We start from the raw sequence: 24779 nt of genomic DNA, 5'->3' as shown, positions 1-24779 counted from the left end.
TGTTTGTAGACTTTAGTAGTACACCAAAAAAGTATGAAAATCAGAACAGGTAAACTTAATGATTCAGTGATTTTTAATTTAAGCAGTAGATGGCTCCTAAAGTCTTAAAGTTTGTAGCTAATAATCTTAAAACACTGTTGACCAGGAATGTTTTATAAAACAGCATGAAGAATTTACAGGCTCTCACTCATATTATCAGTACAGTATTTCACAGGAATTTAACTTTCAAGTGTTAAACAAATTAAGAAAATATTAGTCCAAAAATATGTGGTTTTCCCTAGTGTACTGAGAAAAATCTGTTAAGGAACAGTATGACTGAACTCTTTTAACTGGAAGTTTATATGCCACCTCTTAATACTACAGAGAAGCTATTTTTAAAGCCTCATGTCTGCCATCTTGTACTTAGCAGCAAGCTAAGTCCTCCCTAATTCCTTTGGAAACAATTGGTGAGAATACAGAAGCTAGATTTGAAAGGGAAACATTGGTGCTAGAAGAAATAACACAGTGAGGTTAAAAATAAGTAATGCAAAAAAAAATATGTATTTCAACAAGAAACATATTCCATAGTTTTCAGATCTGGCAAAAAACAAACAGTAAAACATTTACTTAGACAGAATACAGAAAACAACACGCCTCCAGATTTCCCCCCTTCCTCCTCCCTACTCCCCCCCCCCAAAAAAAAAAAAAACCACAATAAACAACTATCTGAAGGATTTCCCTTTGATAAAGCTGAAATAAAGAGCATCCTGAACTTTTAATAGGGTGAAACATTCTTAAAATTACATTCTTTAAATAAGGAGAGGAGATGTGTGAGAAATCCATCTTGTTCTTTTAATACAAAAATACATCTCAACAATCAAATGATCATCAAGATTGAAACTAAGAGCTTCTCACTTGCTAATCTTCTTATTATTATATGGCAATGGGAGGTGGAAAAATTGTACGTTCACAAGTATCTAAAAATAAAATCTTTTTTTTTTTCTTTTTAATGCAGCTACTGGAAACAACTTTGGCTTTTAAAGAACATGTTTTGGGGCCAAAATTGATAGAAAACAAGATGGAGGTGTCAATACATCTATCCGTATATTTCCTATGGCATTTTTACAGTATTACTGTATGAGGTTGCTTTTGACATAAAACATCTACATTATTTTATTTTATATCTGATGGAAAGAAGGCTATGATGGAGTTCGCCTCTTAATAAAGGCATAAATTCTTTGCATGTGATTGTCATATACCTGTGTTATGAGGAACTTCAGCTGGAGTATTGGCTGGTGCATGGGCACCTGGTGGAACATGTATGCCAGTGAAATTACTAGTTGGTGTGTTGTTAGCTTCATACGTAGATGATGATGATGTTGGTTGATTTGTTCCACTCTGGTGAGAAGATGACCCTGCCTCTTCTCTTTCAAGATCTGTCAAGATGACAAAAAACAGAAATGAATCCAACTCTTTTGTCCAAACACTTGAAAACTTACATGCCTTTAATAAACATTCCTAGTTAGCAGAAAAATGGAAACCACCACAATGCAATATAGAACATTCAATAAACAAAATCACTTATTTTTGATTCGGCAAAGTTAAAAGGAAATCTGTTTTTGAGAATGAGGGAGCAGGAAAAAACATGCTTTCACTGTACACAGTATCACAACTAAAATAAATTACCCCAAATTTCTTATCCAGACTTTAAAACTCTTTTTTCTGACCCCTACGGCCCTCATCTGTCTCTTCAGTTCCATTTTTCTCTCAGGACTTCTTCCACATCTGCAATCCCTTGCCCCACACTTGCCTATGTCTTAAACTACCTTGTGATCTTTTCACCAAAGCATTCTGAGTATCATCTTCAAAGTTCTTCAGTAGCTAGTTCACAGTTTTTAGTTACTCCTGCAAAAGCTCAAAGGTACCCAACTCTAGTTAATTTTCACTGCCTCCTAATTTCCTCATCAAGGATTGCCTAATTTCAATGCTACTTTTTTTTCCTCTTCTCCTTCCTGGTTGTCTCTTCCGGCCCACCCTCCATGTCTGGACTTGTGTATCCTCTGTTTGTGAGTCTGGAAGCTTTTTCCTAATCCAGGCCAGTCTAGAGACTTGTAAATGCCAGCTTCCTATCCACACTGGATCTGAAATACAACTTCAGGAAAGTTCTCTCTGCCTTAGGATTCCCCATGTACGTGGAACCTTTGGAGAATTCTGCTGTAAAAGTCTAGCAAGCCTAAGTACGTGTAAACTCCAATTTCATAAAAGCTCAGAACTTGGGCCAAACACAGGCAGATTTTCTTAGAGACAGGAAAAGCCCATCCCTGAGAAATGGGAAAGAAAAAACATCCAATCTCCTGCCAACTTCTTTCTCCAAGTTTCAAGTCCTCACAGAGACTATCCATCTCATTCTCTCTGATCTCTTTTCAGAAACAATAATAGTGACTGAAATTAATAAAATGAAAAATAAAACTCAAAAAAACCGAACAACCATAGGCAATATTGGCCATGGAAGATAGGAACTCAATTGGTTGAAGTCTGGCAATGTTAGAAAAGTAAAAAAAAATAAAAATGTTGAAAGTGTTTGCTATCCTTAATACAAATGCCTGTAAGAGGTAAATCCACAAGTGGGCAATATACTTTTATTCAGGCATATGCATGAAAATCAAGTTCAAACGTTTGCTCATTGTGCAATTATTAAATGTTGAACAGTATTAAAAGTAGCTTTGTTTAAATTAATGCTTATTAGGTATTTAAAGTGCCCAAATGTCAAAGTGTAGTAAGTATTCTTTCTGTAAAGTAAATATTTAAAGTATTATTAATCAAAGATTAAATATTAAGACCATGTTGACTTATGTCCTTGCAGTATTCCTTAACAGTTTTAATAGTAGTGGTAAATAAAAGGTTTTCAGGCTGGTGGAAAAGAATTTTTTAATTCAACAATTGCTCATAAGTTCTGTGATAAGAATATCCATACAATTATTGAGAAATATGCACATTTCCAGAGAATGCATACTAAAAAATTAGGGAATTAACATCTCAAAAAGCAGTACTGGCCTGTAAAAGAGTGACACAATTGCTTTGCATTCATTTTCAGCTCCAGTCAAGTCTCTTGTCTTGGACCCTCATCAGACTTTGTGCTTGGATCCCAGTATAATGGATCCATGGGATCTTCAGATTTTCCTCAGAGCCACGGTACACTCACACTATCTTTTTGCTGTTTGATTAATTATTAAAGCTAAGACTTTCTGGAATAAGGCTGATATCCCTGGTTCTAAAACAAAATGTCCAAAGATAATTCTACAAGCATAAAAGATTCTCTAGGTATTTGCTGTTAACCATACAGATCAAATCTATTAAATTTCTGGTAAATTTCATTGCCTCAAACTGCTAGCAATTTTGGGATAAAACCTAATTCACAGAAATAAGCAGAAGGTAGGCATGCAGAAGTGGAACAAACCTCAAAAAGTTAACTTTTATGCTTTGATATGAACTGTGCCAGAAGCTGAGATGTTTAACATGCTCAGAAAATCTTCAGTGAAAGCATTCAATTCTCCACTATTTTAAAAACAAAATCTAACCTGAATTACGTTTCTATTATTTTACTATACAAACACACACTGAATTTGGACAAACACATTTGGAAATTTAAAATTAACCTCAGCAAAATATTACTATCAGACTATTTGTCTTAATAGACTGTTTTTTTAATTGTTACATATATTTTTTTAATCCACATTGCAAAATACAGAGACAGCAAAATTCAATAATTGATCAGATTGGTAATTAAAATCAGAGACATCTGTATTTTGAAACAAGGAGTTTAGAGGCTGACAGGATAAGATAAATAACTAATCCACATCATCAGTACATAGAGACACATGCTTTATATGAGAAGACTGTATGTTGAGTGCAAATGTTTCGCCCATTTTGTCTTGATTGGAATGTCTTATTTATATTACAAACTATTATGCCTTATAGTATACAGACTTTGTCCAGAGTAATGAAGCACTAAAAGTAACTTAAATTCAACATCCCAGAGCACTAAATTGAAAACTAACAAAATTTACTTGTGAAGAGTCCAGAGATTTATAAACATACATTTTTTGCCATCATCTACTAATTTTATTTTGAAAACATTTTATTTTCCTCATTGTCCTGTAATGTCCTCTCCAGCTTGAGAAGTTGCTAAAAGATGTAGAATGTGAGGTTCTTTTTGGAACGCCACTTCTCTGTCTCCCCTTTGTCTTTTTTTCCCTATCATGTTGAGAAAAAAAACCAAAATCCTTTTACAGCTCACATACTTTTCTTTCAACTAGTTGGGACATAAAGGTTTCCTGAAACTCTGCAATATAAATGTAAAATGTTATATATTGCAATGAAATTGGTTCAATATTGCAATGAAATTGGACAATACATTTCACTGTAACTATACTGAGACTACTCAAGAAGTCTGTCCCATTAGAAATTAAAATTTCAATTTTCCCATTAGGATAAACTCCTTTTCGATGACCTGGGGCTACTGCTACGTGACCTTTATATGTACTCTACAACTTGTATTCCAAATGCATTAATAACTCATGCATGTCATTTTAAAGTTTCCATGGTGGCAATCTGACAAAACATCCATAAATCCAGCAGAACCATACAAAGCATGCCTATGTTACTGTAAAAACATCTCCTAGAATTACAGTATAGTTTTCAAGAATCACAAAGAAAATAACACTTTGGAAAAAAAAAGGTAATTTGTCAAGCTATAGAGACCTTCTTTCACTCTGTTTAAACATACTTTTTCCACTAGCAAAGGAAGGAAGAGAATGAGCAAGCAGAAAGGAATGGGGAAGGTCCAGTTGTACACTCAAACAATGTTTCTTTTCTTCTAACGATGCACAAAGTAAGAACTGACACTTTGTTTTATATGCATCTTTAATAAAAAAATAATTAGCAAAACTTTTTTTTTAATCTTTGTTGTGTAAAGCATTATGGCCAACTACACTATAGAAGTAAATTCAAAAAATGAACAGCAAGAGGTATTTTCATTTACCTGCCCTGAAGATAAAAAATTATCTTAATATATGAAGTATAGCTTAACAAATAGAAAGACTTTGCTGAATTGGATATATTGTAGACTTCCTATGAACACTTTTGTAAATTTTAGCTCATTCAGCTAAAATTTAGCTTCTTCGTCTCCATGTTACTTGGCAACGAAAGCAACAATCTTCACCTTTTCACTTTCAATGATCTGCGATATGGACTAAGGTTATAAATCTGAATTCTGTTTTCCCTCCAATAATACTTTATTCTGCAGTTCTGAATAAGTCAGCTACTTTGGCCTGTACATTAAGAAAATGACAAAAAATACCGTCTATTGCTGCTGAGAACCAGTTATCGTATACAAGTTGCATAAATAATTTTTTTTTTAGACAAAGAGATGTAATCTTTGCTTATAAATATATTTTTCAAAATTAGAAATCATTGTACATAATCTGGTGAGCTTTGTAAACATTCCTATAGCTATGAACTTAATCACTAAAAATCACTCATTTAAAGCTTTAGCATCCACTATCAAAGACTTTTTGTCATATCTTCTCCACTGTATTCTAAAGAAATTGGTGCAATCTGTCTTACAAAGATGTGGTGATGTTTGCACATGTAGTTGCGCCATAGGTCTTGCACTGCGGCTGCACCACCAGTTAAAAACAAACAAAAAACTGCCTTGAAAAAGATCACACGTTGAAGAAAGACTAAGTTTGATAATGCTTGATTTGAAATATAGCTATGACAAGACTGAAACATAAGACACTGCATAAGATCTCCATTCCAGTGACCAAATATGAAGGGTATCTTTAAGTAAGGAAAAAATGATAACCAGTAGCTTGGTAGTCAAACTGTAACATACTCTATTTGATCACAAAATATGAACTTGCATCAGCCAAAGCATCACGTAGCCAGTTCACTACCAGGTCAGATTTATCTCCTCTACAGAGGAAAGAGCCCTCAGCTTTTAAGAAGAAAAAATGGAAATACATACCAAAAGTCTCTCCTTCCATTCCAATAGGTCCAGGCTGAGGAGTCTCTCCATTTTTCAAGCAGTTATGAATGTATGCTGCTTTCCACCTGGCATACTTTCTGTGCTGAACATTCTGGGAAAGGGAAATGGCCAGTTATTTTAATCACTCACTTCTTTGACTTAATGTATTCACGGAAGTATCATAACAGGTTGGTACAATGGAATATATTTTTTCTATTGCTTCTCCTTCCATTTCTGCAATAATTTTGAATCTAGGATATTCCATCCACTTGTGCATATGCAAAAAAATTGCAATTTTTTAAAACCTGTATTTTTCATCCAGACAAGAGATTATTAAAATGCTGGCACTTGAAGCTCATTTAAGGGTAATGCATGTGAAATTAATCAGTGAATTAAAACATATCTAAAAAGAACAGCTCTAGTAGGATCTCAGAATCTAATGAAAATGCAGAGATCTTCAATTAGTACAGTATGTCAGAACAAGGAAATCAATAACACAAACATCATCTAGTGTGGAAGACAGTGCACTGCATAGTAATTACTGATATTTTTTTTTACATGTATCTCCATAAACTTTATTATTTTAATCTGAAGTAAATAATCATCTGAAACAGAGTGCAAATTCCAATCACAGCGTTGGATTTTTTAAAATTACATTATTTTGAATTACAAATAGGTATTTGAAACCATTAAAACAGAAAGGTTGGTGTAGTTGTGGACTAATATGGTATGTACAGGATATTCTAGATATAAAATATTTTAATATAATATCTTTATAACACTACTTAAACCAGATGAAAGACATCAGCAAGAAATAATAGGCTGTTCATTGCAAGGTTGAATGTGAGACATCTTTATATAGGATGTCTAGTCTCTTTATTCCAAACAGGGCATTAAAGAGTTTGGGACCAACATAACCAGATCTTGTCACGGGCTTAGAAAGCTAAAGAACTTTTGTTTGTAAGGAAATTCTACTAGCGGAAGAAGAGAATCCTATAGCACTCATGCATACAAGAAATAAAAATACTTTTTGATTAGCTATGCAGATTTAGTTGGCCTGACAAATATTAAGCACTTATGTGATCAGCACTTGCTGATTCTATTGCAAACTGTGAAGTATCACTGTATTTCCTTATTTATTTTTCAAGGTTTTATCCTTCCTTTGGCAGTTTTTGAAAATTGTCTCCACCAGTCACAGAATTGAATCACAGAATTGTAGGGGTTGGAAGGGACCTCCAGAGATCGTATCCAACCCACAAGTCCCCAGTCAGTAGTAACTTTCCCTATTTTTTTCTCTTTGACAGAAGTTATCAACAATACCCCTACATTTCCAAAGTGAGTTTCTTATTCAATTAATTTAGCAAACAACACTTCCATTTTAATTCTCAGAACAAGGAATACTTTATTAAGAATATCTGCTCTACCATATCCAATATTAATTCTCCTGTGGAACACAAACAACAGAGAGCTGACGAGACAACTAACTGAAAAGTTTGCTTTAAAACTTTTATTAAGTACGTTTTAATAAGAGGAATTGCAATCTTGTTCATCAGTTCTGGAAAACTTCTTTGACTGCACATGTTTTGCTAAAGAATACTAAAGCAAATCTATGCTTCTTTGTTAGAGAGTATTTTTTAAATATTCATGTCCAAATGGTCAGACTTCAATCCTTTTTTTTTTTTTTAAAGTAAACTCATGCCCTTCCAACTTAACATACCACCTTTTAATAGTAAAATTTATTATAACACCAAAAATATCTATTTTAGCTAAAATTGTATATAATTCCAACTCAGTAATTAGCATTAGAGATCTTGCTTGTAGGATGAAAAGGGGAAGGTGGAACAGGTAGGAACCTTGCAACATTTCTCCCTATAATCATTCTCATTTGACATAATCCTGTGTTCATGAGGCATTACTGATATTATTAGTATATTTTTAAGACATGAAGCATCTTCTAAAAGACAACTGTTATCTAACATTTCATATAATTTGAAATGCTTACGACAATTTCTTATGATTTAGTAACATGAATTTGATTACAGAATTACAATGTATGTTCTCTGAAGCTCATATTCATGAACTATTTTCAAAAAATTGCAGAACTATAACAGTAACTTGAAACTGTGCTAGGAAAAGCAATCAACTTACACCAAAATCCCTAATACTTACCTCTTCAGAGAGCTCCCCAAATACTGTCAGAACATCTATCAGGAGACTGGCAGTGTAAAAGGACTTTATCATGTTTCTGTAAAAAAGAAAGCATTTCATTACCTCGGTAATATCATCTTCTTAGGATTACTTTTTGTCAACTGGCATTTTAGATTGGCTAGTTTCAAATCGATTGTCACTAATATTTTCTTTTAATCTGATGCTACAAGATTTACTTCATGATGTCTATATTTAGGAATATACTGAGAAGTCTCATGATCACTATGAAGAATTCTTCAGCAATTTTTAAGGCAGGTCATAAGTTCTGCACTTAGTTTCTAATTTGGAATGTTCAATATAGGACATTGGACATCCTGTATTACCTAGGAAAAAGTCCAGCCAAATCATCAGTGTGCTGCAGTGACCACTATAACTCAAACAACACGCATCATCACAAACATTTCAATATACAATTTCCATATATTTAACTAAGTTCAGTATCAGTCTATGTTCAGTATTATGTTTTAGAAGGTTCACCAGTATGTGAGCAAACCACTTCAATAACACAAGATGAAGGATACCAGTTAAATGGTCAAGTTAGATACCAAAATAGTAACAAATGGATTTTTCTGAGAGATGAATGCCCAATTCCTGCTTGCAGCCAAATTAACAAGAGCTTGGATAGATCTTAATTCTTACAACAGAGCAAAGATTTTCACCTACTTATGAAACTGCCCAGCTCTGTCTTCATTGTCTGCATATAAAAACATTTTCAAAGCATAATTCTCCACATGAGCAGAACCAACAATTTCCTGAGTAATTGCTTCATTATCACCAAATTGTTTTTTCATCTGAAAAAAAAGGTTGAAAAAAATACATTCATTACATTATTAGACCCTAGCACTTTAATCTAAGTCAAATACAAGAAGCAGCTGCTGATTTAGTACAACTGAAAAGAGAAACCATAAACACTAATTATTTTTAAGATCTCCAACTTCTAACATAACAAATGCTAAAGCACCATGCCAAAGAGCAAGTACGTTGTTTTAGAGAGAAAAATATTAAGTAGTTCTTCATACTATCTTCTAGTCCTTTAAAAGAAAAATTGAATCTTAAAACAAACACAATGATATGTAACCATAACATTCTGAAGGAATAGCTACGGATATTTTTCCCCTTACTATCCAAAAGACCAAGTGTTCTGAAGCATGTATCACAATTAAGCACAGTTCAAATTATAAAGTACGGTTTGTAAAGGTACTGAAGGGCAGAGTCATTAAATATCATCTCTTTTGCAAAGTATTTCACAGCAGTACATTATATCTTTCACCAAGTCCAAGCCCCACCTTAACTGATCTAGTGACCTATGGATTTACTGGAATTTTCAGTCTAAGCAGCGTACTTCATTTGAAAGACCTCTTTTCAAATATGCTGGACTACAAGAATCCCCAGGCTTCCTAATAAAAATCAGCAAAGCAAATAACCCAGTAACAGTTACAACAGGTGGATTTACAGCTTCTGAATAGGCTTACTGTTTGAATATAAGGAAATCTCAGGTCATCCTCAGAGGACAAAAACAGGAACACTGCATGATATTAACCGGTAATCTTTATTTTGCCAAGATTTAAAAACAGTATCTGAATGGCTGTTATTTTTCAGAGTGAGCATGAGGAACATTCAATCATGCAAGCTGTATTTCCACAATATTATTCTCTTGTCAACTTTTTAATGCATAGAACGTTTTAAAAAAATATTTCAGTAGTGAAAAAATAAACTTTGTAAGGGGTATTTCAAATCTGTAGACTTTTGTCAAACTCATACTCAATATACTTTTCAATAATTATTCACTTTACAAATTATAGTGCACAGAAGAAAAACAAAATTACACTTCATAAGTTGCAGGATATATATATATTTGAAACAAAATATTTAATATTTAATTACACAGATTTAGAATAGTATGAAATTTTTTGTAAATAAAAACATTGAGTAATTTCCACATGTGTCTACATCATTTTATTCTCTGCTACTATATAATTCAGGATCATTTGCAGTTGTAAGTTTCTGTCTTAATCCATAAAATAATCAATTACAGCAAGCCACAGAAAGCTGCAAGAACCATTAGAGCAGATCTGCAACACCCCTTTGTGCCCCCTGCTGGTACAGGCAGACTGAAACTGGTTGCTATTAAATTACTGTAGAAGTACTACTGACACATTAACTTGTCAATATGCTCAGGCTTCCCAGCTCTCAAAATGCTTCATTTTACCTGCTCCAAAGCATTCTGTCCTGTTTTCCATCACCTGGCTACATGAAAGGAACTGATGTCTTAGCACCAGCTGTCACAATTTTATCAGTAATTCAGGGATTAAATTATAGGTTTTTCTAATCTTTCATAATTTGAACAGGAGTAACCAAATACTGAAGGCAGATTTGTTTGCTGCAGTATCAAAAGGGATAATATAAGCCTTCAACAGGAAGTTAAATTTATGCTCATGCATGCTTACACATGCACATACATACAAACATACATATATATACACATACACGCAGTTTTACCTCCTCTCAGTTCTCCTGCTTATTTATTATTACACACAACCCACATTCTTACAGTACGTCCTCATACAGAACAGTTGCACCAATGAATGCTGACAGAGAAAGAGCATTTGGAGAAGCCTCATTAGTCATTAAAATACCATGAATATTAAAATATCATGAACAATTTCAGAGGACAACAATAGATTCTACTTACAGCTTCCAACTGATCCATAAGTTTAGATAAAAATTTGCGGCATTCTGGGGTTTTACTATCAATCTTCATCCCTGTTTGCATTGCATACAAACGACCTTAAAGTAGACAAAACACAGAAGAAAAAAATCAAGAGTGCGTGAGTAGCTAAGGCAAAACCCACAGCTCAGTAAACAAACTGCATTCCCCATCATATCTGAAAGACAGACTCAACAATGAAGCAATACACGAGTACAGTGAAGCTAAGCACTGACAGGTAGATATAGTCAAACTTCCAGAGATACGTAGGTTGCTTCAAAAGTATTTGTCTTAGTTTCAGCTGGGATGGAATTGTTTTCTTTGGAGATAACACGCTGATGCTATAGTTGCTGCTGAGCCAAGGCCATTTGCAGTGAAGGGCCTATGGAGCTGGAACGGAACAGAATTAGGGCAGCTGAATTAAACTGGCCAAAGGGATATTCCATACCATATGACATCATGCGGAAGGAGTTCTGAAGCAGATAGGGGCTCATCTCACTCTCTTTTGCTGCTTGGGAGGCTAGGTGGGCATCAGTCAGGGATGGTGAGCAATTGCTTGTGCATCACTTGTTAAACGCATTTCATATGTACATGTATATACACATACACACACGTAGTCAATTATTTTTCTTTTCCTTTTCTCTATCTTAGTAAATAGTTTTATCTCAACCCAAGGGTTTTGCTTTGTTTTTCTGATTCTCTTCCCTATCCCACTGGGAAGGGGGGAATGTGTTGACTGTATGGTGCTCAGCCACCTGCCTGGTTAAACCACAACAGCATTCCTCCTATTTATTTTCATGGAAACTACAGAGACAAAGAGCACAATAACACTGATAGAGCCAATCCTCAGCTACAAAACTATTTTTCAACATACTCACCACCATTAGCCATGCATCTTCTACCAGCGATGAACAAGAACCTGCATGTCATGCTGCACCAGTGGAAGTGATCCACTGTAGCCACCGCTGAAACACATCACCCACTGCCTCACTGTGCTCACATCCACAATTTGGTCTCTCCAGAAACATTCAGCAAGTGTTGATGAATGTCAATAGGTGTCATTTTTTCTCCATTGAGGAATTCAGTGACACACCTTTGCTTCACATGCATCTCCACAACAGATGTCATTTTCAGGCTGCCCCTCTGCTGCCATCTGATGCACAGCAACAGTATAGTCAAGAAGGTTCAACTTCTACTGCCATACCACCAACATCCATCTCCATTGCATAGGTCAACATAACACAATAGGAAGCATTGCTTTTGAAGCAGCTCTCACATCAGGAAATACTATTTCTGAACATATTCCTACAATGAGAATTCCTGCTGATTTCAAATGGATGACTGTCCGTATCACCATGATGCAATACTACCTGCTCTACTAAATAAACATTATCCTCCTATGCAACTCTTTAAAATATAAGCTTCGAGTCAATTGAACACAAATGGCTTTCATACAACTCTCATGTGTGTATATACACACACACACACATACACACACACACACAGTGTAAAAACATGCCTCAAAAAAGGAACTTAATGTAGAAGGAACTAATTAGCTTTCTAAGCAAACCTGATGTTTAAATCAGACAAAACAGCCTTTACAGACCTTTCCCTATGTGTAAAGTTTCCAGGCTTTCCTATGACTTTAAGAATGAATGATTACCATCCTCTGATTAAAACAAATGAACAGAATTACCAAAAGCTATGAATTTAATGTAAGCACACAGCAGAACTTTATATGCTTTGGAAAATAGCAGATAAAGCCAAATAAGCATTATTTACTACAATTAAAATACACAGACAAGGATAACATACAGGTCATTCAGTAACCAAGCGGAGAACATTCTTCCACAAAACCACTCTAATTTAACTCTCATGCTTAATGGTCAAGGAAGTCCTGCAAACTACTTTCAAAAGCAGATCCTAATGGCACATCCTAATGCCTCTACCCTTCAAAGGATTTGTGCTAGGGAACATTAACTGCCTCACAGCTTTATCACCTCTTAACTTTCAAGCAGCTCATCATACAGAGATAAAAAGAAATGGAAAGAGCCTATCTTCTTCCTCCCAGGAAATATACGTATAAAACCATCTGCGCCTAACCTGATGCTTCCTGTGAAACAAAACACTATATCCTCAAAAGTTTGCCTGCATTTTCTGTCCATTATTAGCTTGTCAAATAAAATAAGATCTCTATATATCTCTATCTACGTCCTGCTTGTAAGCATCTCAATTTAATTCTTTTTTCTATATTTTGACAGTAGTATTTCATGCTTCATATACAACACTCAAGCCAAATACATTCCTTATATAGGACAGTAAAGCTGAAAAACTTTTGAACATTAAAGCTGTTGGGTTGTCCAATCATTTAAAGACAAAACAACAACAACAACAACACAAAAAAACAACAACAACCCAAATCAAAACCAAAGGACTTGTGCTCTCTAATGCCCACTCTTATGTTAATAATTGGTGAAACAAGAGAGTACCTTTCTACTCAAGTTTTCCATAAAGAATAACCATTTAAAATTCTACTGCAAGTCAAAATTCAGGAACAAATTAATGCCATGAAGAACTGAAAGAACTCATCATGACCAATGAAAGTTTTTGCTGTGTAGTTATTATACAATGCTAATATTAAATTAACTACTGATATGTAGCTATTTATCTTCAGGATGTCATGTTAATATTTACATTATGCAGTTGATATGTGTAAATTTGAAATTATATTCTAAAGAAATCAAAACACAGAAAGACAGAGATTCATTTTTAAAGGCACTCATATTAATTTGAGTCTACTGTCAACTAAAGTACCATAGTCATACAACAGTGCTTATAATCTTCAATTAAATTCATTTTTATGTACATATTTTACTGAATGCTTCTCTGAACACGTTTCATTATATGACTTTATAATATAAAACTTCAGAATTTATGTAAGTACGCTAGGCCTACAGACTACCCAGATGAGTTATTTCTCTTTGACAGATACAAATATCAGACATTTTCAGAGAACAGTAAACTAGTAATAGATTGTTATGCTTTATGGTGACTCAATTTTGCAAACCCCTGATCATTACTGAATACAGATTTCTGTAATACACTGAAGAATGTCTTCATACCTCTTCTAAAATGGAACATGGAACAAATCCTCCTGGGAGAGATCACACAGCTTGTCCATGGGATCAGGCCCAGCCAGCTCAGGTTCATGAAAGGCAGGTCGTGTTTGACCAACCTCATCTCCTTCTACGACTAGGTGACCAAACTGGTAGATGAGGGAAAGGCAGTTGATGTAGTCTACCTAGACTTCAGCAAAGCCTTTGCCATGGTCTCACACAGTATCCTTCTGCGGAAACTGGCTGCCCATGGCTTGGACAGTTTTACCCTCCGTTGGATAAGGAACTGGCTGGAGGGCCGTGCTCAACGGGTGGTGGTCAATGGAGTGAAGTCCAGCTGGAGACCTGTTACAAGTGGTGTCCCCCAGGGGTCGGTACTGGGGCCCATCCTGTTCAATGTCTTCACTGACGACTTAGATGAAGGGATTGAGTGTACGCTGAGTAAGTTTGCAGAAGACACCAAGTTGGGAGGTGGTGTTGATCTGCCTGAGGGCAGGGAGGCCCTGCAGAGGGATCTAGATAAGCTGGATCGCTGGGCTGAGATGAATGGGATGAGGTTTAACAAGGCCAAGTGTCGGGTTCTGCACTTTGGCCACAACAACCCCAGGCAGCGTTACAGGCTTGGGGATGAGTGGTTGGATGATTGTGAAGAGGAAAGGGACCTAGGGGTGTTGGTTGATGCTCGGCTGAACATGAGCCGACAGTGTGCCCAGGTGGCCAAGAGGGCCAACGGCATCCTGGCCTGCATTAGAAATAGTGTGGCCAGCAGGAGCAGGGAGGTGATCATCCCCCTGTACTCAGCACTGGTGAGGCTGCACCTCGAGTACTGTGTTCAGTTTTGGGCCCCTCACTACAAGAAAGACATTGAGGCCCTGGAGCGTGTCCAGAGAAGGGCAACGAAACTGGTGAGGGGTCTGGAGCACAGGTCTTATGAGGAGCGGCTGAGGGAGCTGGGATTGTTCAGTCTGGAGAAGAGGAGGCTCAGGGGAGACCTCATTGCACTCTACAACTTCCTGAAGGGAGGTTGTGGTGCAAAAGGGTCTGGCCTCTTCTCCCAGGCAAATAGCAGGACCCGAGGAAATGGCAAGAAGTTATACCAGAGGAGGTTTAGGTTGGATATTAGGAGAAACTTTTTCTCTCGAAGGGTGGTCAGGCACTGGAATGGCTGCCCAGGGAGGTGGTGGAGTCGCCGTCCCTGGCAGTGTTCAAGAGGCGCCTGGATGAGGAGCTACGAGAGATGGTTTAGTAGCTTGTGGCACTGATAAGAATGGGAAGGTGGTTGGACTGGATGATCTTGCAGGTCGTTTCCAACCTTGTGATTCTGTGATTCTGTAAAATGATTTTATATAAAAGAATTCTTTGTTTCCATATAAATGGAAATCTTGAGGACCAGTTTCATCATTATAAGAACTACTTATTTGAATCTGTTACTCTTCTGTTATATACACACAGAATTCTTTTTCCACATTCATCAATGATATATCTTTCTAAACAGTGAAAGCAAGGTAATTGTTTTCGTTGATAACATCCCATAAGGTGTATTTACAAGACTGTGGCATCTTCCTACTTTATAGGCAGACCTGAAAAGCCAGTTCTCTCTTCTCTTTGGATTTCAGAGGCTGAGAAAAACCTCAGAAACTCCTTGCACTCCAGTGAAAAAAACAGAAGAGCTTTGAATACTATGAGAATGCAGCTCAGAGGACAATAGTTACAGATAACATTTTCTTTTTCTCTATGTAAGTTGGCACTGTGGGTGACTCCAAGCAACATTCTCTACCTACATCACTTTCCTATTAACAACTCTAGAATCAAGGTGTCAAAACTGGAGGCTGGTAATGACTGGCATCCCCCAGGGACGTCAGTCTTGGAACCAGTGGTCTTCAAAATCTTTATTAATGACCAGGAGTGTGGGATCAAGTGCACCCTCAGCAGTTTCATAGATGATACCAAGCTGAGCTGTGCAGTTCATACAACAGAAGGAAATGATGCCATTCAGAGAGACCTGGACAGGCTTGAAAAGTAGGCCCATGTGAATCTAATGAGGTTCAACAACATCAAATACAAGGCATTGCATTTGGGTCGGGGCAACCCCAAACATAAGCCAGCAGAGTGTGCTTGCAGTCCAGAAGGCTGACTGTATCCAGGGCTGCATCAAAAGAGCGATGGCCAGCAGGGCAAAGGAGGTTGATTGTCCTCTGCTACTCTGCCTTTGGGAGGCCCTAGAGTACTGCATCCAGGCCCCAGAACAAGACAGATACAGAACTGGAGTGGGTCCAGAAGAGAGCCATGAGGATGACCACAGGGCTGGAGCACCGCTTCTATGAAGAAAGAACGAAAGAGCCAGGCTTGTTAAGTCTGGAGAACAGAAGGCTCTGGGGAGATCTCACTGTAGCCTTCCATTACTTGGAAGGTGCTTATAAGCAGGAGGAAGACTGATTTTTTGCATAGTCTGACAGTGATAGGACAAGAGGCTTTTAAACCAGAAGGGAGCTTGGTAACTTCTGATACTAAATTTCATCAGTTAGAAGCCAATGTGCTGAAAAGTCTGATATAAAAAGATAATTAAAACAATGCTTTGTGGCCGCAAAAATTTTCAAGATTTTAAAGCCTAAATAAAGCATTCAGAGAATGCAGCCACTCTTGAAAATAAGTGAACTGTAACTGTAATCTCTATTCAGCTCTATATCTATATCTATAGAATCTCTATATCATCTTTGTGATGAAGGTTTAGAACACCAAAGAACAAACACACAAATACAATTACTAGGGCTTTTATAGATCAGTGCATAAAACAGCTTTTAAGTGCATAATCTGCATTTACAACCCACATTTTTTGTTTCCTTTATCCAAACCAAGCAACAAAAAAGATCTTCAGGTGGCCAACAAAAGGAGCAGATGCATAAATAAAGGGACAAAAGAGGCAAAGACAACAACATTCTGCTTATATCTAAATGTTAATATTTTAAGCAGAGCTAAAGTCACTTCCAACTTTTGACACACAAAGACAGAACTGTTTCACCAATCATTAACTAAAGAGGGTTTGCACTCAGTTTGCAGACAGGACATTTATCTTCAAATTCATAAAGACTTGGCAAGCAGTCATTCTCAGAAAAATGTTTTGCCAAGGCAACTACAAAATTTATGTCTTGATTTGTTGCCCTTAATCTTTGTTCTGTAAATACTAAGTGTGGGTGTGCTGGAAGGAATTATACAGCAAGCTTTACAAAAACCTCTCTGCTTTTATTTGTCACGAAATGCCATGTTATTTTTCCTTTGCTAATGCACAGCACAATTTTAGAGAGAGTATTTTGTCTTCAGTATGTGCTAGCCATTCATTCCTAACACACATTAAGTTATTTCAGATTTATATTTGAGTAACAACTGAAACTCCACCCACTCCCACTTTAAACTAGCCATGCCAACTAAAAATACTGGAGAACAACACATTGATTCCATATTCTCATTTCTGTCCTATTATCTAGCTTTTACCTGGTCTACCAGGATTTAAAGATTATTGTTCTTTTCCCCCCAGCTGATTATCTTCTAATACTGAAAAAGAAGTTTATGTCGGGAATACTCTTAATATTCTTTCCACTCACTTATCATACAATTATAGTAAATATTAACAAAATCATTTATATTAAGTTTTCTTCATTTTTGAATTCCAATTAAGAGATGAAGGCATTTTTACTCTGCAGTATATATTATTCATCCATATTCTACACCTTTCTCTTCATGCCATCAAACCACTGACAAAAGAAAAAAGTTTGCTAACCGGCACAGAAAAGCAACAGCCTCAATAGAAACGTGGGCAGTAGGGGACATAAAAACCATGAACTTGGATTGTACTCAAAGAATTTTCATAAAGAATGCATCAAATGTAGAAAATAAATTATTCTTGCTTTCATGAACATACCACTTTCTGCATGAAGATTATGAATAAATGCTGTTTCTCCATGGCCAACTCAAAGTTTTTGAAGTAAGAGACATTAAAATAGATTCAAGAGCATTGAAAAGTTTGAAAAGTTTTACACATCCTCTCCATTATATGATACTGAAGGAAATTGGCGAAAGTGAAGGCAAGTATTAGGCTGTTAGCATCAACTCAAAATCTGAAACTTTCCAGAGAATACAAATTACTTACTTATTTTCAAGTGAAATTAGTTTAAGGAGAAATCTAGCAAAGGAAGAGAAGTGTGGGCCACAGGGAAAGAGGCAATAGCACAAAATTTCACTAAGAAAGCCTTTGTATAGCTTTTGCTCTCAGTACTTTCTTCTCTCTTTATTCTAATTAATATAATGAAATTAAAATAAAAAAATTACCTCGACTATAAAATCTGTAGTAATTGAGATCTCAAGAGGGCAAAAGTAGAAGGCAGACACTTTGGACCAGTTGTGCTCAAGTCATACGGATAAAACAGCTTTTAGTGATTAGATCACAATTTGAAGCACTTCTGCAGAACGTCTTCCAGTTTTATTAAAACCAGAAGAAATCTATTTTACGCACACAAACTACTCTGTGAAGTGAACCAAAGCACTCTAAAGGGGCATGACTGTGAATTACGTTTTCAAAATGCACTTGTGCTTCCTGACCTTACCTGCCTACAGCATCCTGTGCTGCGCTAGAAGCACTACCAGTAGGCTCAGGGAGTTGATCCCTCTCATTTACAAAGGACTAGTGAGACAAGAGTGCTGGGGCCAGTTCTGGGCTTCCCAGGACAAGAGGTAACTGAAGGGCCAAAAAGACGATAAAAGGACTAAGAGCATCTTTCTTACCAGAAAGAGCAGAACTGCGACTGCTAGGTCTTGAGAACGCTCAGGGTATCAGCTATTGCTTTTCTGATTTGAGAAGGGAACTTTAAAAAAAATTAACAGTATTTTAATCATAAATTAGACAGCAAATCTATATTCCCAAAGTTCTGACTCTGTCATATTCCATATACTGTTTTGTCCTTTTTTCCTCCTATAGAATTGTGTTGTTTAGAATTGGTTTACATTGAAAAGAGTATTTCATGGATGTCTGATTAAACCTGAAATTTACAGTCAAATTTAACAGATGGGTATTTCTACTAAGAGCTGAATGACTTTTGATTTAAGACTAGCTTTGGGGAGGAAAAAAAAAATAAAAAATCAACAACAAAAACCCAAATACTTCCTTTGCTTTTCTCTCTCACAGAGTCCCATAAAAAAAACAAACAAACAACCATCAACACAATACCAATATTCTTCAGATGGACTTTTATTGTGCTTTTGTATACGAAGAATTTGAGAACAGTGGGGTTTTCTTCACACCTTTTTGGATAGATCAAGTCTACTGATTTGCATTACTGAATTCTGAAATGTACCATACTGAAGAACAAAAACAACCACAGTCCTGCTTTGCAGAAGCTACTAAAATATGATTTCATGCTGCACTGACATTGGGTTTTAGGACCCAATGTAAATTGCACTGTAGGTTGCATATCACTTAGCACCTATGTTTTTTTTGGCAACTCACTGGTGCTGTCAACGTTTTCTTTAATTAAAACATCAATGAACAACAAGTACGCAAGTATTAAATAAACAGCACAACCAACCATCTTTGAAAAGATTTACTAATCCAACACTACCGAATGCCTGAATAAATGGCTATTAAGAAAATGTTTGCTGTAAGTATATATGCAGATGTTTTCAGAAGACAGAGCTACCTCTCAAACCATGCAGTCCTTCAAAAAAGTAACTTTTCAATAAACTGTAGCACAGTTTAGAGACTGCTTCAGTAATTAGGCAGACAAGGCATTTTTTATCAAAGCCTGCCTCCTTGTGTTTGCACCACAACATCTTCAAAGTAAAGAGTCACACTCACTTCAGTTTTGTTTCTTTGTTGGTTTTTCTTTCTTTTTTTTAAAAAAAACTTATTTTACTTACTACAAATCACATATTCTTTTGGCTGGGCAATCTATGTAGCCTAACTTCCTGGTATCCCCTTATACCTATTCAATCAACTGAAAACATGACCTTGACATGAAACACCTACAGTATGACTTTAATCAATAAAATAATAAGAACTGTGAAAAAAGTGTCAGGTGGAACAGCACAGATATTAACAGAAAGCGTTGATTATAACAGTCCTGAACACTTCATTAACTACAAATTTCTGATCTAAGAGGAGAATCATCTTGTGAGATTATCGTGTACAAATCAACAGCTAATTGATGGTATGTGAATTTGAATGCCCAAAAACGTGGTGAAGCGTGAAGGGTTTGCAAGGAATATGCAGAACCACAAGAAATAAAACCGGATCTTAATTTCAGCAGTATTTCTAGAAAGTAAAACATTAAGTGTGGTAAGCTGCACAACAGCATCCATGTTATTCTGTAGTATTTTATTTTTCATATTGAAAACAATATGGTTGCCCAAAAAACACAAAGCACCCTTACTGCTGCTATCCGTATTGTCTAAAACAGAGGTTAACAACTATCAAATCATATTTTCTTTAAATTAACACAAGCCAGCAATATCAAAATGAATGAATTCTGCTTTCTCCCTACGCTTGTTCTTCAGCTTTACACGAGAACAGCTGTTTAAGCAGCAGTGCAATGGGCCCAGCTGAAATATCTTGTTGCTGTCCACCATACAATTACATAAAGATTTGCCTCAAGTATCTTTAGAGTAGGAATGTGAAGCCAGAGTAATACAATGTCTTCCTTGGGTGGCAGTTCTGGTTTATGCTAACTTAATGCTTCAGATGAACTCAAAAAAAAAAAAGTGAGAGAAAGTTTAAAGTGATATATGCCAAAGAAATGTGCAACTGCCATACAAATTCCAATCTACAAAAATACACCTTTGGCATCAATAGATGCTGAAGATATACAGAATATTAACATGAGCACTAAGTAGTTCCTTCTGACATTTTATTGCTGTGGTACAGACAGTAATATTTCAGGTTGGAAATACATCTTACCAGAATTCAGTTCCTTCTAGTTTTAAATCAGCTTCTGTAACAGCTCTTACTTTCAGAAATATACAAGTAGAATTAAAAAACACATACCCAATACATATTCACACTCAAAACAACAGTGCCATGAAGATGTTATCATTAGGAGGAAAACTTTTGGCTGTGGATGACCCACTGCTGGCAATAGTCCAAAACTAAAAACACCTTAACTCACATCTCCAGTCTGACAGTTGCATTCAACATATTACTGAGTTATAGATGTTCCCCCTCATGCAGCAGCTGTGCAAGCAGCCCTCTGGCAGAACTGCAGCACTGTCCCATCACATGAGCTTGCACCACAGAGTCCTGTCAGCTGCCTGCTGTACCTCACCTCCAGTCTGGCCTTGCCATATACCTGTTTCCAGACACACACAGCAGTGCTGTGCTGGTGCATTCCAGCACACAGGTAGCTTTTCTCACACAATTTGTTACTGAAAATATATACACCCCCTCTGAAGTGTAATTCAAAAGCTCAAAACAAAGATGTTCTGAACCATTTTTCAAGTCAGAAATATTTCTTTCTTTTAGCTCTATGTAAAATAAATATATTGAAAAAAGAAAACCACATAAAGACTTCTGCTGACTGCAGTTTGAACCTATTTATGACCTGTTAGCTTTAGGGATCTTTCAGGCGTTGTCATCAACTGTGACACAGATGTTGAAGGTGACTTAGAATAGTCTGACATTTCCTGGTAAGAGGTGTAAATCCTTGAGAAAGGAAGGCTCACAGCTCACACCCTGACAATCAGTGGATTAGACGGGTTAGTCTGAAAGACTTACATAGGAGAGAATGATTTTTGCTCTTCTCATTGCAATGAAATTAAATAAAACCAAGCCACTTCTCCCTGCTTCAAGAACCCCAAAGAAGTATCAGTACTAGCCTGACAGAAAATAAACATCATTAAGGTTGAAGACTCTCGATTCCAAGTTGCTTACTCAGCAACAGATCATGCAGGAGGCCTTTTCAGCAGGACAAAATCTCTGAAAAGACCCCCGGGTTAGTTTTGCAAGATATCTGCTAGAACTGTCTTAAGGCAGAATGCATTTGCTCTACATACGTGGGCACAAACACCTATCAGGCTTCAGACCTATCTGCTACGATGCTTATCCCTCAGAAACAGAAGAACAGCGCATTGAGGCTTGCTACCGGGAAGAGCACGGCACCGCCCCCAAAAGGAGGGCCCGACCCGAACCCAGCGAGCCCCACCGGCGGCGGAAGGGGAGCGCTGCTCCGGGACCAACTGCCGCTGCCCGGGGGGAGCGGCGGGGTGGGGCGGGACGCGACCAGCTGGGCCTGGGGCAGGCGGGACGGCGCAGCGCTGCGACCGCAGCACTCACAGTAATACGCCACCACCGGCTCGCGCTTGTCCAGCTCCTGCGCGGTCCGCAGATGGTGCTGGATGCTCTTGAACTGCGGCGGCAGCGGGGGAAGCGCCGTGGCTGCCATCGCGCGGCGACCACAACAACAACGGGCAGCGCCTGCTCTCGCTCCCGAGCTTGGAGCCGGTCGCTTCCGCTTCCGGCGCGGGGAGTCGGGACGCGTGCGCGGGGCTGCTGATGGCGCTGCTCCCGGAAAGAGCGCCCCCTGCTGGGCGGGAGGCGTGATGCGTCGCCTTCTAGCTCACGGCGGCCCAGCCCATGTCGGGATCCTGGTGGCCCTAGTAAGCGTGCCCGGAGGACGAGAACATGAACAAACGTCAAGGAGCGCTTGTAGGAGTGTAGTGTAGAAGCTGGCTGGCGCAAAGCAGCTGTACATTTGACGCAAAGGCAGTCACGCCATTTTCTGGGTGTACTGAATGTGTTTCACTGAAGATGATGGAAGAAGCAATTATGGCTACTTGTTAAGTGAGAATTGAAGTGGGTGTGATGTCTGGCTAGAGACTAAGCTGACTGCCAACTCATGCGCCAGGGATTGCGCTGAGTGCTGCTGGAGGAAATGAGGCAGGAAAACAATGAAAAAGTGAAAGAAGCACTTACAGTTTTTGTGTAAGCCACAGAAATACTTCTTAGGGTGTTCTGGGAGACAGACTTCATTCTGTAAAGAAACAGAATCATATCAAAGAAACCCCAGGTTTATTATGTAATTCCTTCCATAATAGGGAAAAAAAGGATTCGGGATCATCTCAAGTAATTGCTAAATACTTGAGTTAAAATCAGCACCATGCTGAAACACAGGCATGCTATGAGTCTCGGTGGGAGTGAGGGTGGAGGGAAGCTGATTGAAAGCAATATAAATGATGACAAAACTGGTGCAAATTTGGCAGAAAGAGAAGTTGAGAGACATTTGAGAATGCAGTGAGTGCCAGAAAACAAATGGCAAATACAGGAAAGAGGAGCATTGGCAACCATGGGGAAATGGTTTCTTTATGTGGAGATAAAATCACCATCCATGTGTTCCAGAAACTGATGATGGAATTGGCCACAGAAAAACATTTGCACTAAAAAGCAATAATGCACACTTTGTTTGCCAGTGAAAAAAAAAATGGAACTGAGGAATTCGAGAATTTTCATTTCGTAGGAAATCTGATCTGAGTTGGAACAACTTTCAAAATGTTCTTGACTGTGACCATCAAAATAAACATACAGCGATGGGTAGTCCAGCTTCTATACACCCCCAAAAGGGTCCCCAGGCATTCCCATGACAGACCTGGCTGTGCAATACTCCTGGATGTAATAGGAAAGTCCTTGATGAGTTGGGGGCTCTGGCACTCTTCTGGCCTTTCTGAAGTGTTTTGAAATCTGCTGCAGAAGCATAACAAGGAATGGAAATATACTGACAAGATTGTGATGAAGTTATTTTAATTTTGTATGAATGTCTGATTGAACATGATTTTAGTACCATTTGTCACCACATAGAAATAAATTCTTTTTAGTAGCAATAAATATAGTGTTCTGTTTATAAGTAAAAAGATCTCTTTACCTGAGATTACAAGTTTAAGTTGCAAAGAATAACTCCAGATGAATACTGATGTATACAAGAAAAAAAATTAAGCCTGTATTAATTAAAGCACATCATATTATGCAAACAGAAGTTAGCACAGGGATTCTTATTCCACTTGAAATGCTTGCAAATACCAAATAATTTATTTGATATTTATTTGTTAATATTTATTTTTATTATTGCACAAATTTGATGGTGTTGGCTGGATATATATTTTAGGCATCATATAACTTATTTCCACAGGGAAAAAGTAACACAACATTAATGTTTTAATACAGTGAATATACTGAAATTTGTCTTCATCATGGTCACCAAATTAAAAAGAAACCACACGTCTGTTTGGGGCCCACTTTGATGTCAGTGGTGCTACAGACATTTAAATTATACTTCCAATCACATAACAGGGACTACTTTTGTGGGTGGGCATTAGAAGACTCTCACATCCCAGCATTTTTTGGAACTGCTTAACAGCTGGTGCTAAAAAGTTTTATTGCAGTTTTTCCTGAATTTTCTAAGTATTCCTGGAAGGACTCAAACACTGTCACCTGCATCTCAACTTCTTACGCTTTTACAGTGACTGTTGCTGAAAATATGTATTTTTTTGTTTGTCTGTTTTACAGAAGTTAAATTTCATTCAAGAAGCAAAGCTATTCTTCTCCCCTTAAGCGTTACAGGAATCAGGCTGTGTTTAAAGACACTAATAGATTTCATTTAACATTTCTGGTTCCTGAATTGTTGTTAGCTAGTGATGAATCTCACACCTGGAGGAGGAATGCCCCTTGGAGAGGAACAACCCCAGGCACCAGAACATGCTAGGTGCCACC

The 24779-nt window shown here is 37.3% G+C and overlaps 1 protein-coding gene across 1 annotated transcript in view; it reads right to left on the bottom strand.

Annotated features, from left to right (window-relative positions):
* Nucleotides 1-22514, bottom strand: part of VTA1 (vesicle trafficking 1) — a 29716-nt gene extending 7202 nt beyond the window's left edge. The window contains exons 1-6 of the mRNA XM_042815922.1: nucleotides 22353-22514; nucleotides 10908-11002; nucleotides 8879-9006; nucleotides 8177-8252; nucleotides 6008-6119; nucleotides 1239-1415 (exon numbers count right to left, since the gene is read on the bottom strand). Of these exons, the coding sequence (XP_042671856.1) occupies nucleotides 1239-1415; nucleotides 6008-6119; nucleotides 8177-8252; nucleotides 8879-9006; nucleotides 10908-11002; nucleotides 22353-22461 (697 nt within the window). The 5' untranslated portion in view covers nucleotides 22462-22514. The remainder of the gene's footprint in view (nucleotides 1-1238; nucleotides 1416-6007; nucleotides 6120-8176; nucleotides 8253-8878; nucleotides 9007-10907; nucleotides 11003-22352) is intronic.
* Nucleotides 22515-24779: the final 2265 nt, after the last annotated feature.

Source organism: Centrocercus urophasianus, unplaced genomic scaffold (genome assembly GCF_019232065.1).
Source record: "Centrocercus urophasianus isolate 14NV4802_14NV808 unplaced genomic scaffold, USGS_Curo_1.0 seq_10, whole genome shotgun sequence".
Lineage (NCBI taxonomy): Eukaryota > Metazoa > Chordata > Aves > Galliformes > Phasianidae > Centrocercus > Centrocercus urophasianus.
The sequence above is the reverse complement of the archived record's forward strand: the minus strand, read 5'-3'. Positions and strand labels throughout refer to the sequence as shown.